The following is a 15,197-nucleotide window of genomic DNA, read 5'->3' as shown; positions in this document are numbered from 1 at the left end:
ACTATGAACTATGTATGATCTAGTCTTTCCCCTTGATAGCACTATGTAAGGAGTTACTAGTTTGGGAGGTGTGCACACTTAGGTGAAAAAATGGTTTACGAAAATATTGATCTTCCATTTCTATTGGAATCTATTTTGGGAAAGTCGTCGGTTTTGAAATGTTGATAATTTTTGGAATGTTTCTAAACGTTTCTTAATGTGAAATTCCAATTTATGGAAGGTTTGAATAAATGTTATTTATAAATTCTAAATCTTACGAAAGCATGTTTAATTAAATAATAACTAGATTTTACGTATCTAGCATTGGTATGTACTTAGCGTTTTTGCTAATACATATTTCTCTTTGTTTTGGCTTGGCCCTACTTATCATTTTGATAAGTCGATAGGTGATGACGACTCGACGTGATCTAAATGTGGCATTGGGGATGAAGGGCAATACTCATGTAGTCTAGGTCTCATGGCTGATGTTTTGTATGAAAATTCTCATAGAGTTCAATTTTGAAAGCTATTATTACTATTATTATCAATATATATAAGTTAAGTATGAATTTTCTCCGCTGGAATTCTCTGTTTTGAAATGCCTTACGTAATCACGTGGCAGTAATGCTCCTAAGTTACTCTCTTAAATCAGGTTTTATAATAATAATTATTATAGAGTAATTTGGGGGTGTTATAGTTGGTGGAAGTAATTTTGGGTTGTGTTCGTCTTCTCTTCATTCGAAAACCTTAGCTTAGCCTGTTTATATGCCTTGCAATGGGCCTCAAATGTAGGCACTCAATCACTTCTGCTTTTTACAAATTCTTATAATCTGGTCACCCTTCTATGTAGCGATGGACATGCATGGAGATATTAGGTATTTATGGCTGGTACAGCAGATTCAACATTTAGGGTCCACTTTTCAATGTTGTAGTATTTACAAGGCAGATAGGGAACGTGTTCAAAGGGCACACCAAATTGCAGGAGAGGCTGCCAACCATTTCATTTGCTTTAGTAGTAATATGTATTACTTTTTTTTCCTTTTCATCCTTTGTCAAAAAAAATAAAATAAAAAAATAAATAAGAGAAGACGAATAACATGGTCTTTACTCTTTGTAATACCAAGTTATATTGTGAATTTCACACATACTCCCGAGGGTGTATAATTTTATTACAAAGCATGGTTAATTAAATAGACTTACATACATGTATATAATATATGTGGGCTGATATACAAGTACAAACGGATTTGTACGCAATTTGTACGAATTGTACGTATCGTAAATCGGTAAATGTGAACAAAATAAAACGAAAAAATAAAAATGATTACATTGAATGAAGCAACAACGATCACGACTCAAGAGCAATGCATTGGTATTAATTTCTTACCAATAATGCCGAAATGAATTATTAAATAACATAGAAAAAAAATCTAGTACTATAAATATATAGTACTTGTAATAATATAACTTAAACTCCGTAATTGTATCAATAAAGGCGGCTGATATATTTGTCAATGAGCAAGCTAAGGAGAACCTCATAACCTCTTTCAGTAGGATGGTAACTATCCCAGAATAAGTACTTTGTATCATCTGGACATACTGCATCTAACTTGTTACACAATAACGACGTTACTTCTATTAGTCCTGTGCCACAACAACCCTTCACTACTTGCTCAAACCCTGTTTAGTTTACAATGGTCGAAATAAAATTAATTAACAATTGTACTCTGTAGTTGAATTTAATAATTTTAGTGAAGGTGAGAATCGAAAAACTAATTAGCTTAGGGATCGATGCATATATAGTTAAATAAAAACGAATAGTTAGTGATTTTGTCATGAATTTGTATATTAATATCAACATGGAAATTGTATTTAAATACTTTTTGAATGCGTGGTCGTGGTTACATATAAACTACGAGTAGATTGTATCACAACTATTGAAGAATTGAGATACAATTCATACAAACTATATACGTTAATATGCTGAGAGATTATGTTGGTTTGAGTTTATTTTATATCTTTTAATAAATTCATTATATTAGCATTTAGCAAGGTGAGATTAAATTTCAAATTACAACTATAATTATGAAAAAAAAAAATAATAAATGGAGTGATCGAGTAAATGGATATGTAGAGTTTTTAAGACACAACCATACAAAAATTCACACCAATATGGTAAGTCCTAGAAATTTAGTAAACATTAATTATGATGAGAACATTTACACGTAAAATAAAGTCTGAACTTATTACCGAATTCAATTTCCTCGTACCACTCCATCAACAAACCTTTTTTTTTTTTTTTTTTTTTTAAACACACTCCATCAATAACTAACTGCTTCATAGGCACGTCACAGCAAACTTGTCAAGACTTGAATTATGCATAACTATAAGTACTTTAGTTATAGGAGTAAATGAGTAATGTAGTGTTTGACATTATTGATTATTCCACCGCCAATACCGTTAGTTTCATGTAAATTGTTCATTCTATCGCATCTAAAGGTACAAAGAAACATGCTTTTACATATCTAGGACCATTCTAAACTTTGTTAAATTTTAATGCCCTACTTTGAATGGAAATAATTTCAACCAGATATTCTCATATTATGTCATCATATGCCAAAAATAACCGACACATCTTTTAAACATGAAAATCACACCAACTTACAAATTGATATTGAACATTTTGAGAAAATCTACCTTGTAAAGCACTTTATTTGCAAGAAACTACCTAATAAAAAAAATGTTGTAAGAAACTAATTTATAAAAGGATAAATGTTGTAAGTGACTACCCTGGGTCGAAAAGTTATCGTTGGCTTTTTAATTTCCGACGTTGATCATGTCACGTGCCAATTAAGAAAAAAATGAGAGAAAGGGTGAATTAAAGTCACGTGATTGGCACGTGATGTGGTCAATGCTGAAAAATGAAAGTCAACGGTGACTTTTCGACCAATGGTAGTCTCTTATATTACAACATTTACCCTTTTCTAAGGTAGTGTCTTACAATATTATTTTAATTAGGTAGTTTCTCGCAAAAAAAGTGTTTCATAATATAATTTTTCACACAATGTCCAATACCAATTTGTAAGTTGGTGTGATTTTCATGTTTAAAAGTTGTGTCAGTTGTTTTTGGCATATGATGACATAATATGTGAATATCTGGTTGAAATTATGAATTGGGAATGTTGAAAAAAATATGTTGGGAAAAAAAAAAAAAAAAAAAAAACCAACTAGGCAAGAGAAGAAATGTTGGTGAAAATATATTTATTTGTAAACTTATAATTTAATTTAATTATTCCTTACCTATTACCCGTTTACCACCCAGACATCATTAGTCCTACATTTATATAAACGACAACAAATTCTCACTATTAATTCTAATTTTAACTCTATTCCCAAATTTCTTAATTTCCATGTACCAAACACCCCTATATTAATCAGGTTTAATAATAATATAATCCAAGACAACCATTCATAACTTCCAGTAGGACTTCATAACTAAGACAATGCATGCATAATGTGATTATGAACATTTTTATTCATGGACTTGTGAAGGATTACCACCTACCAAATATGTCGTGATGAAAAATTAAAGGCGAAGAGAATAGAATAAGCTAGGGGGAGTATTGGATTACGTACCGTATTTAGCCGGATACTGAATAATATCATACAAAGGGGTATAAATGTCAATGTAGACAACCTTTGAGTTAGGAAGCTTGTTAGCGAGAGAATCAAGTTCAGGAGACAGCTTAGAATTGAACAATTTAGCAGCTTCGTTGTAATTTTCAGCACAATCTCTCACAATTCCTCCTCCTAGGGTTCTTTGCGATGGCACACATCCTATGGGAGGTGCACCAAATACTGCTAGCCTTCGTGCCCCTAGTCCATATAACTCCTGTTCATTTTCAAATTCATATGTATCATCAATAATAATTGCATTACTTATGAAATTAATTAATTACGTCGATTCTAGTAATTACTAGAAGCTCATTGTGATCGACATATATGTAACAATTTATTTAATTTCTTATGTAGGGGTTACATGATGATCAACCTAAATTGTGTGATCCGCTATTATGGGGGTTGCTTTGTTAGTGTTATAGACTTATAGGTGTTATAAGGACAGTTGTTACAAGGTGTACTTCATTAGTGTTATAAAAGTTACCTGGTAAGTGTTAAAAAGGGTTATTCGGTCAATATTACAGGGGTTCCTCGGTCAATGTTATAGAGATTATTTTGTTTTTTTTTACAAGCGATCACACTCTGTAGTCAGCCTCACACAAGACTGGTTTGACATATTAAACTCATATAAAGTAATATTTAATTTGACTATACTGTCTCTATTCATTTTTATTTTTTTTTCCGAATTTAATAAGTTTGTTTGCAAGTTGCAACCTTAACTTTTCAAGCTACAAATAAACTAAGTGATGAGTTTGTGATAAAGGAAGTGTATAATTTTATTTTTTTTTTTTTTTTTTTTTTTTTGAGGGAAGGAAGTGTATAATTAATACTAGTAAAATTCAGCTTAATTAGTAAGCTGATTGAGGAGGTCACGTAACTCAATTTGCTAAATGGTTGTGTGTGACTTTTTTCATATTAATGTAAGAATTAATAGTGATACAGTTTAAATGTGTCCCCAATAATATAACTTTATTCGACATTATTATGGTTATTGTCATTTCTTTACTATTAATTCACGTTCATGACAATGACAATTTTTCATGGCTTTAAATCATTAATAATACTCATAAATGATGGGTCTATATTCTATAACCAGCATATATACTATGCCAAAGATGAGAATTGAACATTAAATAGGAATTATTTTAGCTAAAGGTATCATATGGTGGAATGGTATTGAATAATAGTCTTTATTTTAGACTTTGGAGGGTACATGCGATGAACTGAAGCTTAAATCCATCAATATATTTTTGAAATAGATCAATAATACAATATGTAATTACATTATTAGTTGTCATGTTAATGCTTGAATGATTGACAACTAAATAAATAGAATGCAGAAGTAGTATGAGGTAAAACATGTATTTCACAAACTTTTTTTTTATTTTTTTTTAATTTTTAATATACCAGTACACAAACTTCTAGGCATACTCTGATCTAGCTTTAATCATTATTAATGTTAAAAAGTTAACCCTCCCTTATAAAAACAAAGTTAACCCTAATAAAAAAAAAATTTAAAAAAAAAACCCTCTAAAATGTATTAAATTTAAAGTTTTACCTCGGTAAATTTACTAATAATTTTAAGGAAAAAATATAATAGAGGATCTGTAGAATTAATTCTAGTTCAGTAAAAAAAATTCAGTTTAATCAAAGTTCAGCAAAAATTATTTCACCTCAATAAAAATAATTTCAATTCAGCAAATATAAAATAAAGCGAATATTATGCATGGCCTAAATGTCACAATAAAATTGGTTAAAATCAAAGTTACCCTAAAACTAAGCGTAAGACAATAATTAAAATTATTGTACATCGGATGCATACTTAAGATTGACGGCCATAACGTATACGGAAAAACAATTCAATACCTGGACAAATGAAGAAGCAGATTGAAGCATAAGATCAGTGTAAGAAGGAATGTCATAATGAAATCTTCTAAAAGGAGTGCCAAAATAAGTGTTGGCAATATCATCACTTCCAGCAACAACAAAGTAAACACTGTTTGCCAAAATGAAGTTGGTCTTCTCTACCCCAACTAGTTGCTTCACTTTCTCAATGTATTCTTTAAAATACTCTAGCTGCTGTGATAGTGATATCACTGACTGTATACATCCAACAACATAGAAAACAATTAGACATTACCAAATTAATTAGAATAAAGAAATGTAGGTGAGATTTAACAGCTAATTATGAGACCAAATACACCAATCAAGGGGAATCACAATATTATTTGTGGTTATAATGGTGTTAAAATTTAAAAACATTTGTTTTCTCCATTCCAAATTAGATTAATTGGAATTTATGACTTTTATATATAACAAGTATATATGAAATTATTTTGCCTTTTATATATACCAATTAATGGTCTTAAAAAATTATTTATGCATTTTGTTGCATGCAATTCACTTGAAAATCTATACATATATATTAAAAAGCGTTTCTAAAATATGTCAATGTATCACATGTATCTCATTCTTACACCAGGATAATATCAGCGGCTCCCCCATGCTGTGGCGGTGAAGGTGGGGGCTGCTGCCTCCCCTGGTTTTGTTTGGGAAGGATCCTCATTTTTTTTTTTACGGGCCCGTCGAATCCTTAAAAATGGCTTCTTGGGGAAGCGTGGTAGGTCTTGAAAAGCCTGATAGAGGCAGAAGCCGGGGTCAGTCTTGCTCTTTCCTCGATGAAAGCCCGCAGAAGGGCCAAAGCACAACAAGCCTACCCATCAAAACCCGAATTTGTCTTATTTTATAATGCATATAAAATGAAACCGTGGGTTATACCAATTATCATCGATTCATCGTTCAATTTGCCACGTGTATTTCTAGCATATATTTGTTTCATGTTATGGTCAACTAAAAATACATACAATGAGGTTTGAACACAATGCAAGACCTCATTGAATGAAAACCAACTTATTACCATCTAAGCTAGAAACTAATAATTATGGGGTTTATCTACGCACATAAACATATAAATACATATTAGAAATAAAAACAATAATAATTCAAAATTATTTAATATTGTCATTGTATTATTATAATGTACTGACAATAAAAATAAATCTTTCAAGCTGAAAAAAAAAAACACTCAAAGTAACACCTGGAGCAACACTCGAGCCAAACACTAGTGAGTAATTAATATACTCTAGAGTCTAGAGTCAATAATTTCTTTTCATTCAATTCCCTTAGCTTGAAGCTTCATGAAATTAAGAAAGAGCTTACCGCAACTTTAGAAGTCAAAGGGTCAAACCCAGCTGCTCCAGAAGCGAAACTGACACCGGTTAGGAGATCTTCTGAACTTAAATTGGGATCTAAATAAGCCGGTACAATATCCTTTACTGATAATTCTTGCGCTGCAATTAACAACATACACCCCATATAATATTTTGTGTTCATTACTAAGACCAGTCAAGTACAACCCAAATTAAACTCTAATTGAACTTTGACAAACAAATATTGCAATTATATAAGTACTTTTAAATATTGTACATGTACTCTAACACTCTTTATGTCAAGACAATGCAATTTTCTTTTTTTTTTTTTTTTTTGACAAAGAAAGACAATGCAATTTAAGACCAAACAATGTGATTTGTGAAATTTTTACCATAAAAAAATTATTATATGAGCCACTTATAGCTTGTGTCAATAACACATACATCCCTAGTACGGTAATAATATTACTCCATTTGAGTGAGGTTTTTTTTTTTTTTTTTTTTTTTTTTTTTTTTTTTTTTTGGTTCTGTTACATATTAATTATATGATTATTATAAATGGAAACATGACAGATGTCTTTCACGACATATAATCGATCATCTTAACCATCAACCAACTATATTTATTCCCTAAATTTGATCTTTAAAACACATCAACAATCAATTACATCAAATGAAAGGCCATGCATGTACTCGTTGGCATTTGGCAATACGTGTATGTAGACCAACTATACAATACAACATACAAGTAGTTTTCAATCTTTTCAAATAATGAGTGGCTTCAAAAAAAGGAAGAATCGGTCTTATACATTTGCAAGATGATGGAGCTTTCTTTGTGCTGGACCACTCTATCTTAACTCTCACGTAACATTTGTGAGTTATCACACTAAGCTACTTATAATTTTACATATAACCTAGCTAAGTTTCGATTTTTAACTTTTCAAATTCAATAGCGCTTTCCTATTAAGTATTAACGAATTATTTTGCAACAACTTTCATACTATGATTAATAGTTAAGTTATATGGTACATATATACAAATTACGTACACACACCCTAAACAAAATGGAATCACAATTTTATGATGAATATGCATGGTTGACTGGTTGTCAATTATGCCAATTGGTCATCACCCGGCTACTCTAGCCTTATAGATTGGTTTAGCCCTTATGTATGTGCATATATGTCAAAATGAAATTGTTACACCTATTCTTAGTGTGCTGCATACGCTAATTTTAAGAAGTTTGTGTGTGTGTTTTTAGAGAACCATAAGGCAGGTGATGAATCAGAAACATAGAAAATCCCTTAAAATTAAGAGAGAAGCTCTTACCAACTGAGTTATCACTCGCTCTTAGTGAATGAGATAATTCTTAATTAGTAAATACTTGTTCAAAGCTCTCAATGAATGAAATAGAAAATGAAAAAGAAAGACAATTAAGTAATCACTATCAATATCACTACTTGAACAGTCACACTACTTTGAAAGGATACATTTTAATCAGGCAACCTAAATGAAACTTGCGTGAGCCTTTAATTCTTTTTCTAATTTAACGCTTATGCCAAAGTTTGGTGAATTGCAATGGGAAAATCAATGTAGCTGATAACACTTTAAATTTTTCACCTAATTTTCTCAAGTAATAATAATATTGTGAAAAGACCAATAATTGCCAGGCATAATTTTCATAAATCATATTACTTACAACTATAGTAATAATGCCCTAAGTGTGAGTTTACACTTAGCATTTAACAACCTTAATTAGGTACGAAGTACTCGTACTATTTATTTTGGTGTACTGTAGAGCAATCACTGTTATGACCCAGGATTTGATTTTTTCTTTTGTATATCATTTTATCCTAAGCAACTTAAATTTCATTTACTATTATTCTGAAATGTTTTGTCTTTTTACATACAAAGTTTTATGCATATTCTTTTTGTGAATGAAACTTTAAGTCTTTAACTACGAATTTTAATTACTACCTCCGTTACAGGTTATGTGCAACGATTTGACATAAAGTAGAGAGGGAAAATGTCTAATCGTTGCACATAACCTGTAACGGAGGTAGTAATATGCTCTACTAGTAGCAGTGAGACTAGTAGGCGCAACATGTTGCATAAAATTAAAAATTTGTTACAATCATAAAATGTAATTCCAAAAGGTTACACATTCGAATTTCGCACAATTTATTTTGGATTCATCTTATACATTAATAAGATAGAATTCATTTTAATTAAGTATAATAAACAATAAAATGTTTTTTTTTTTTTTTTTTTTTTTTTTTTTTTTTTTTTTTTGTAAAAAATAGCAGATTAGCAGTTGAGGCTAAGCTAGACAGTTAAAGTTCTTCGTCACTTATATATAGTCAAATGAGATGACATGTGGTTATAATTTTTTATATTTTTGCGTAATACTTACCTAGTCCCCTATAACTTTGGTGGGTAGTGATATGGACGGAAGTGAATGTCAAAAATCGTACCCGTCATGGGCCACCCTCTATGCTCACTTATACTCAGCTCGTATAAAACAATAATTTGAATTTATCAAGCTTTTAAGAAAAAAAGTGATCCGATTATAAGATTGTGATATTACTCAAGCTAAAACATTAAACCCCCAAAATCCCCAAATGTATAGTAACATTTTTAAAAAAAAATTAAAAATTAAAAAAAAAAAAAGTTATATGCATGTGAGATGATCATATATATGAAGCACTATTTTATATTCATGTGTTATGATTCATACCGAAAAAATCAGTAGGGATTCTTCCATTGCTGAACCTGCCAGTAGGAATGCCACCCATGAAATCCTGACCATAAGGAGGGTGATTACACTTGACAATGGTCTTGATATTGTTATTGTTCCCGGGATCGATGATCGAATCTCCGAACGCTAGGATCGCTGGAACCGTCACATTCGGAGGCAGCTTTACTACTGCCGCCGTCGGGGTAGTGGTGGAGAAAATGATAAGGAGGTGAAAGACTAAACATAAACATAGTGAACAAGAGGTTGAAGGAATAGAATATTGCATGGTTCCTAGTTAACTAGTAATAGTAATAATATTAATAATAATAAAATTTAATGAAGCTCTTTTTTTTCCTCTAAAGTTGGAGAACAATGTTGGAAAATACCATCCAAATGCTGACTTATTTTTATGTGTGGCTAGGTATGTTTTTTGGACGCATTTATATAAGAAATGAATCAACCGTTTTATTTAAAGCTTGTATAATTATTAATTAAATTACTGAGGTCAATATATATAATTTTAGGAGTATTAAATTAGACCTACCTTAGCTTACATAAATTAATCTACAAGTTATAATCGTTTTATTTTTCTTTTTTCTTTTACGTACACCTTACATGTATATTATATACTCATAATTACTCAATTCAATGATATGATAAATTGATGAATGATGATACTTGTGATGAAGAAGCTTCTAATTAAATATAAGATAGTCTGACCAAATGGATGTGTCTGCATGCAATTAGATTTATGTGTTAGTATTATATATACACTTTAGCTTAATTAAATTAACAATGTTGAATGTGACTTTTGAGTACTTAGAACTTTAGATTTTGTCCGATTTCCTCAACTTACTTAAACATGCTTTAGTAAAATTAAGATAATTCACCAACTATAAGTTCGCGTGCAAGAAGAAACAATTTATGTTGAGCTTAAACTAGCAAAAGTACAGTCAATGAAAACATAATTTCAGCATAAGAAAATCAAGTTCAACGAAATTAAGATGAGAATGTAACCTTGTGCATTAATTAGACTTATAGAAAACAATTAGGTATTTAGCATAGGTATCACAAGTTCAACCTCACATACTTGCTACCAAATCCAACTTTGACTATCAAATTTCTGTAAAAAATGGAACCATTTTTTTTTTCAACTATATGGAAATTTTTTTTACTCCGGAATACAAATCTAGGGACAAGTTAATGAATTATATATGTTTAATTTAACTTATATATATTTAATTTAACTTATTTCGTTAGATTGCGTTAATATATATATATATTTTTAAGATGTATTATTCCAACCATTGTACAATCAAAGATGTATTCATAGTAGTTGCACGCACGTTGGCAAACATGACAAGCCAAATTAAAATAGATGACTAAAAAAAAGAGGAAAGTACCTAATTCATCTATAAGCTTCTCTTTTCCACGATCGTTATTTAATTTATATAATTTTATAGTTATTGTACAAAAAACAACTATCTACCACAACGATTATGAAAAAGGCAATCTTTGATATCTAGTTATCGAATTTACATTTATGCAAGAAACTGCAAGACTAAGAGTATCCTCACTAGTGATCAAAAAAATTTCTCCTCATTCTCTCTCTACCCACTTTCTCTCTCTTCCCAACTAAATTTGCTCATGAGCATTTTTTGTAGCAAATTTTATCCCACTAGTGAGCAAAAAAAACTGCTCATCAATCTCTCTCCTACTTTTTCACATACCCCACCAATATTTCTCTCTCTTACACATCACCCTATTATTATTTATTATGTTTTGGTTAAATGAATTTTTAGGGCTACTAATTACAATTATACTATTATTTAATTTAATACAATTATTAAATATTAATTCATAATATTGAAATTTTAATCGCTAATTAATTATAAATTTAATACAACATAAAATTTTGTATATCATTAATAACGTTTTGCAAAAATATTAGAGTACTAAAAATATTAATTAAAAATAATAAACCAAAAAAAAAAAATTAACCTTTCTCAACTTTATATTAGAAAATATAAAATAAATCTCGCTAGAAATGGGATTAAGAGTAATATAGAGTGTTTTTGTGATTTTTGAAATTATACCAAAATATGTCAAAATGGATCTCTATTTGTAGAGAAAAAAAAATTATAATTGTTGATCAATTTTTTTTTAATTATAAAACGGCCAAATTACCGTTTATATTTAATTACCATTGCAAAACGGTAACAATTGCTGATTGGAGGAACAAGCTGACAGGGACGCGTGTCAGCTTCCCATTCGTTGGACTGATGCACCCCTGTCAGAAGCCGCGATTAATTTTTTTTTTCTTTGCTCCCATCAAAACGCGTCGTTTTGGGGGACTGCTCTTCACAAGAAAACCCAAAACTCGTCGTTTTGATGGTGTCAAAAGAAAAAAAAAAAGTCAGTTTGTACACTTGCTAGGCCCCACCATTTTACTATTCACCTTCATTTTTGCTCATAGGATGAGCCAAATCAATTATGCTCATGAGCATTTTTCCATTTGCTCATTAATGGGGAAGCTATTATTGCAATTTTGCTCACCATTTTTACTCATTAGCAAAATTCTCCTCAAATCAAAATTGGAAAATTTCATTAAAAATAATACTTGTTGGTGGAAGCCTTAATCGGACAACCTCTTATAATATACAAGTATTAATTAATACTTTTTCAAGTTATATATTTCTCTTTGTCTTTTTAACAATTGAAGTTTAATGCTTAAAAATTATGTAAATTTTATAGTGTGTTGACTAACTATCGCGTCCGATCCATTAATCAATCATTGCATGTCGATCTCATATAGTCAGCTTTAGTTATATATTTTCTCTTTGTCATGTCTTGTTAAAAATTTAAAATAATACAGTAGTGGTGACTGGTGAACTAAAACTTGCTTTAGCTTTGTGATTTCCCAATTGTTTTATACTGTAGTCAAGGGTAAAACTTGTAAACAAAATATTTATGGTGTCAAATTAATCAATGCACCCGTGTCATAAATCACTTTTTATCATCAATAATAATTATAATGATAATAATAACAATAACAATAATTAGAGGACCATCTCAGTCAAAAGATAGTTATGCCCAGAAACATATTTTATGTTCTATAAGCATGTTAGGCTTGAAGTGTGGATGCAGCATGAGCCTTCTTCATACCCAACGTTTAATATTTCACTTGAAAGTGGAGTGTGGAGATTCGAATCCGTGACCTTTATGTCATGCTGACTTCGATATCAGGAAAAATTTGCATATATATAAAGTTTAGCTTATCTTTTTCATTAGCTCATCAAAGAATATATAATGTTACAATATTCCTTCTATCTTTATCATTATTAATTTTATTCATACGTAGTATTTATTTTATGCTATTTCTTTCTCACTACAAAAGTAACAGTGTTGTTGTAATAAGTCTTACTTGTAAGTGTACGGCCCTTCCATGTCCATAATCGATTATCCAAATTACATTGTAACAAATTGAATATCCATGAATAATTTAATATTGACTAAATCTAAATAATTGTGTTAAGACATTAGACATACACATGCATGGCACAAATTACTTGCTAATTAGGCCCCCATCAACATCCAGCATTATCTATAATTGGACAAATGGCCTCAATTTTCTTCGTTACATAATTAGAGGAAACATAACTAATGTTGCTTATACTAGCTACCTTCTTGCATTATTTCATTTTTTTGTAAGGTTAGAATATATAATTATATATGTTCTCGTTTTATGAATTCTTGTAATGTATTATTGTTTGTAAGTAGTGATGAATACAATAATTAACAAGTGCGGTGCGGTAACAGTTGACAGTTGGGAAAGACTAATTGACAGTCACGAAAATGACGAAAGTATAGTAATCACTCTTTAAATTAAAATGTGTCTTATCGCAATGCAACCACATTTATTAGTATAAACAAGCCTTTCAAAAATAGTATACACAATTAAAGTTACTTGGTATAATAGAGGACCTAATATATAACACGCAGGTCACAGGTGTCATCAATCTATTTCTAAATTTCTTAATCATATACGTCTTCATTCATTCTCTTAACTAGTAGTAGCTTGTTAGTTCAACGGCAATTTAGGTGACATCTCAACAATACAACTTAATGTAGGATAAGTGGGTTAAACATCACTATAATCCCTTCATATTACTATGATGTTTCATTAATTCAATATATCTATACCCCATATTATGTTTGTTCCCAAACTCGCTTACTATTATTTACTTTTATAAAAAATAAAAATAATCATAATTAGAAGATGTACATTGAAAACCATATACTCCGTAAAAAAATATATTAACAGTACGTAAATAATAAACACAATTCGAAGTTTTACAGGGATATCAATGCGGGTACAATGGAGAATGTGAATATTACTTCTCTTGAGCACCGACTGCTGAGGCCACAGGCGACCAAGTCAGGCTCCTGAGGGCCGGCTGCATCAAGCATAAAAAAAACGAATTAGACCTAGTAAAGAAGGGAGCAAGTCTAAAATTTACAAGGATAATTTCATACTTCTAGGTGGCCCAGCTGGAGTTTTAGAAGAAGTGGTCGGCTGTTTCTCAGCCGCCACATGTTTCCTGGCAGAACCAGGAGAACTCGCAACAGTCGTCCTCCGGGCCTTGGGGTTCGGCTGTTGGGAAGAAGAAGCTCTTGGAGCGCCCGTCTAAAAAAGAAGAAAAGAGTCAGTATATGCATAAACACAACTCCAAAAAGAGGGTGAAAGGTTCGAAGCCCACCAAGGGTGCCCCCTTGTTGGGGGAGTCGGTTGAAGACTGTTGCATGATGGAGGCCCGCAACATGGTCGCCGCAGTCTTGGAGGCGGTAATTTTGCTCATGGCGTCCGCTGCAAAAACAAATAGCAAAGTTAATAAAAGTCATAACAAGAAATGCATGGAACAACAGAGTATTCGACAGGCCGGCTACCTCTTGAGCACCGGCTGCTGAGGCCACAGGCGGCCAAAAAGTACTCGTCGTAGAGCCATTTGAAGCTCGGGACGCAGTGCAGGGGTACTTGCTCTCGTACCCTTGAAGTAGAGTTCACCTTCGACTCTACTTTGAAGAGTCCTTTATCTAGGATCTCTTTCTTAGCCTTGGGGGGAACAGGCGGCATGCTGCGGCCGCCTGTAAGAAGGGGCGGATTCCTGTTCCACCTGTTGAAGCGCTTGTTCAGCTCTGTGTCTGAACTCTCAATGATAAGGAAGGTGTTCCGCCAGTCCTTCCATTTGTTTGCTTTACCTCTCGTCATGAGGTAGCCCCTGTGGCTCGTCAATTGATACCAGCCGGTACCGCCTGCCTTAGGGGTCCGGCTGAGGTAGTTCATGTGGGCGAAAGCCTCGAAGTTCGGCTCCACCCCGTGCAGTTCGCACCCGGCCACATAGCCGAGTACGTTGACCCAGGAGTTCGGGGCTAACTGCCATAACCCCAACTCATACCCATCCAAGATCCGCTGAACAACCGGATGTAGTGGGAAGCGCAGCCCAGCCTTGATGGCCGCCTCGTAGCAGCCAAAGCAGGCGCCATCATAACTGGTACCAGCCGGCCAGACGACTGTGTCTTCTGGATCCGGCACG

At 32.0% G+C, this 15,197-nt stretch overlaps 1 protein-coding gene across 1 annotated transcript; it reads right to left on the bottom strand.

Annotated features, from left to right (window-relative positions):
* Positions 1 to 1,082: 1,082 nt before the first annotated feature.
* On the bottom strand, positions 1,083 to 10,033 carry LOC110735188 (GDSL esterase/lipase EXL3-like). The gene is made up of 5 exons (XM_021915359.1): positions 9,604 to 10,033; positions 6,877 to 7,007; positions 5,524 to 5,757; positions 3,616 to 3,871; positions 1,083 to 1,659 (listed from the first exon to the last, which is right to left on the bottom strand). The coding sequence occupies exons 1-5, from the start codon at positions 9,887 to 9,889 to the stop codon at positions 1,466 to 1,468; spliced, it is 1,101 nt and encodes a 366-aa protein (XP_021771051.1). The 5' UTR covers positions 9,890 to 10,033; the 3' UTR covers positions 1,083 to 1,465.
* Positions 10,034 to 15,197: the final 5,164 nt, after the last annotated feature.

Source organism: Chenopodium quinoa, unplaced genomic scaffold (genome assembly GCF_001683475.1).
Source record: "Chenopodium quinoa cultivar QQ74 unplaced genomic scaffold, ASM168347v1, whole genome shotgun sequence".
Classification (NCBI taxonomy): Eukaryota; Viridiplantae; Streptophyta; class Magnoliopsida; order Caryophyllales; family Amaranthaceae; genus Chenopodium; species Chenopodium quinoa.
The sequence above is the reverse complement of the archived record's forward strand: the minus strand, read 5'-3'. Positions and strand labels throughout refer to the sequence as shown.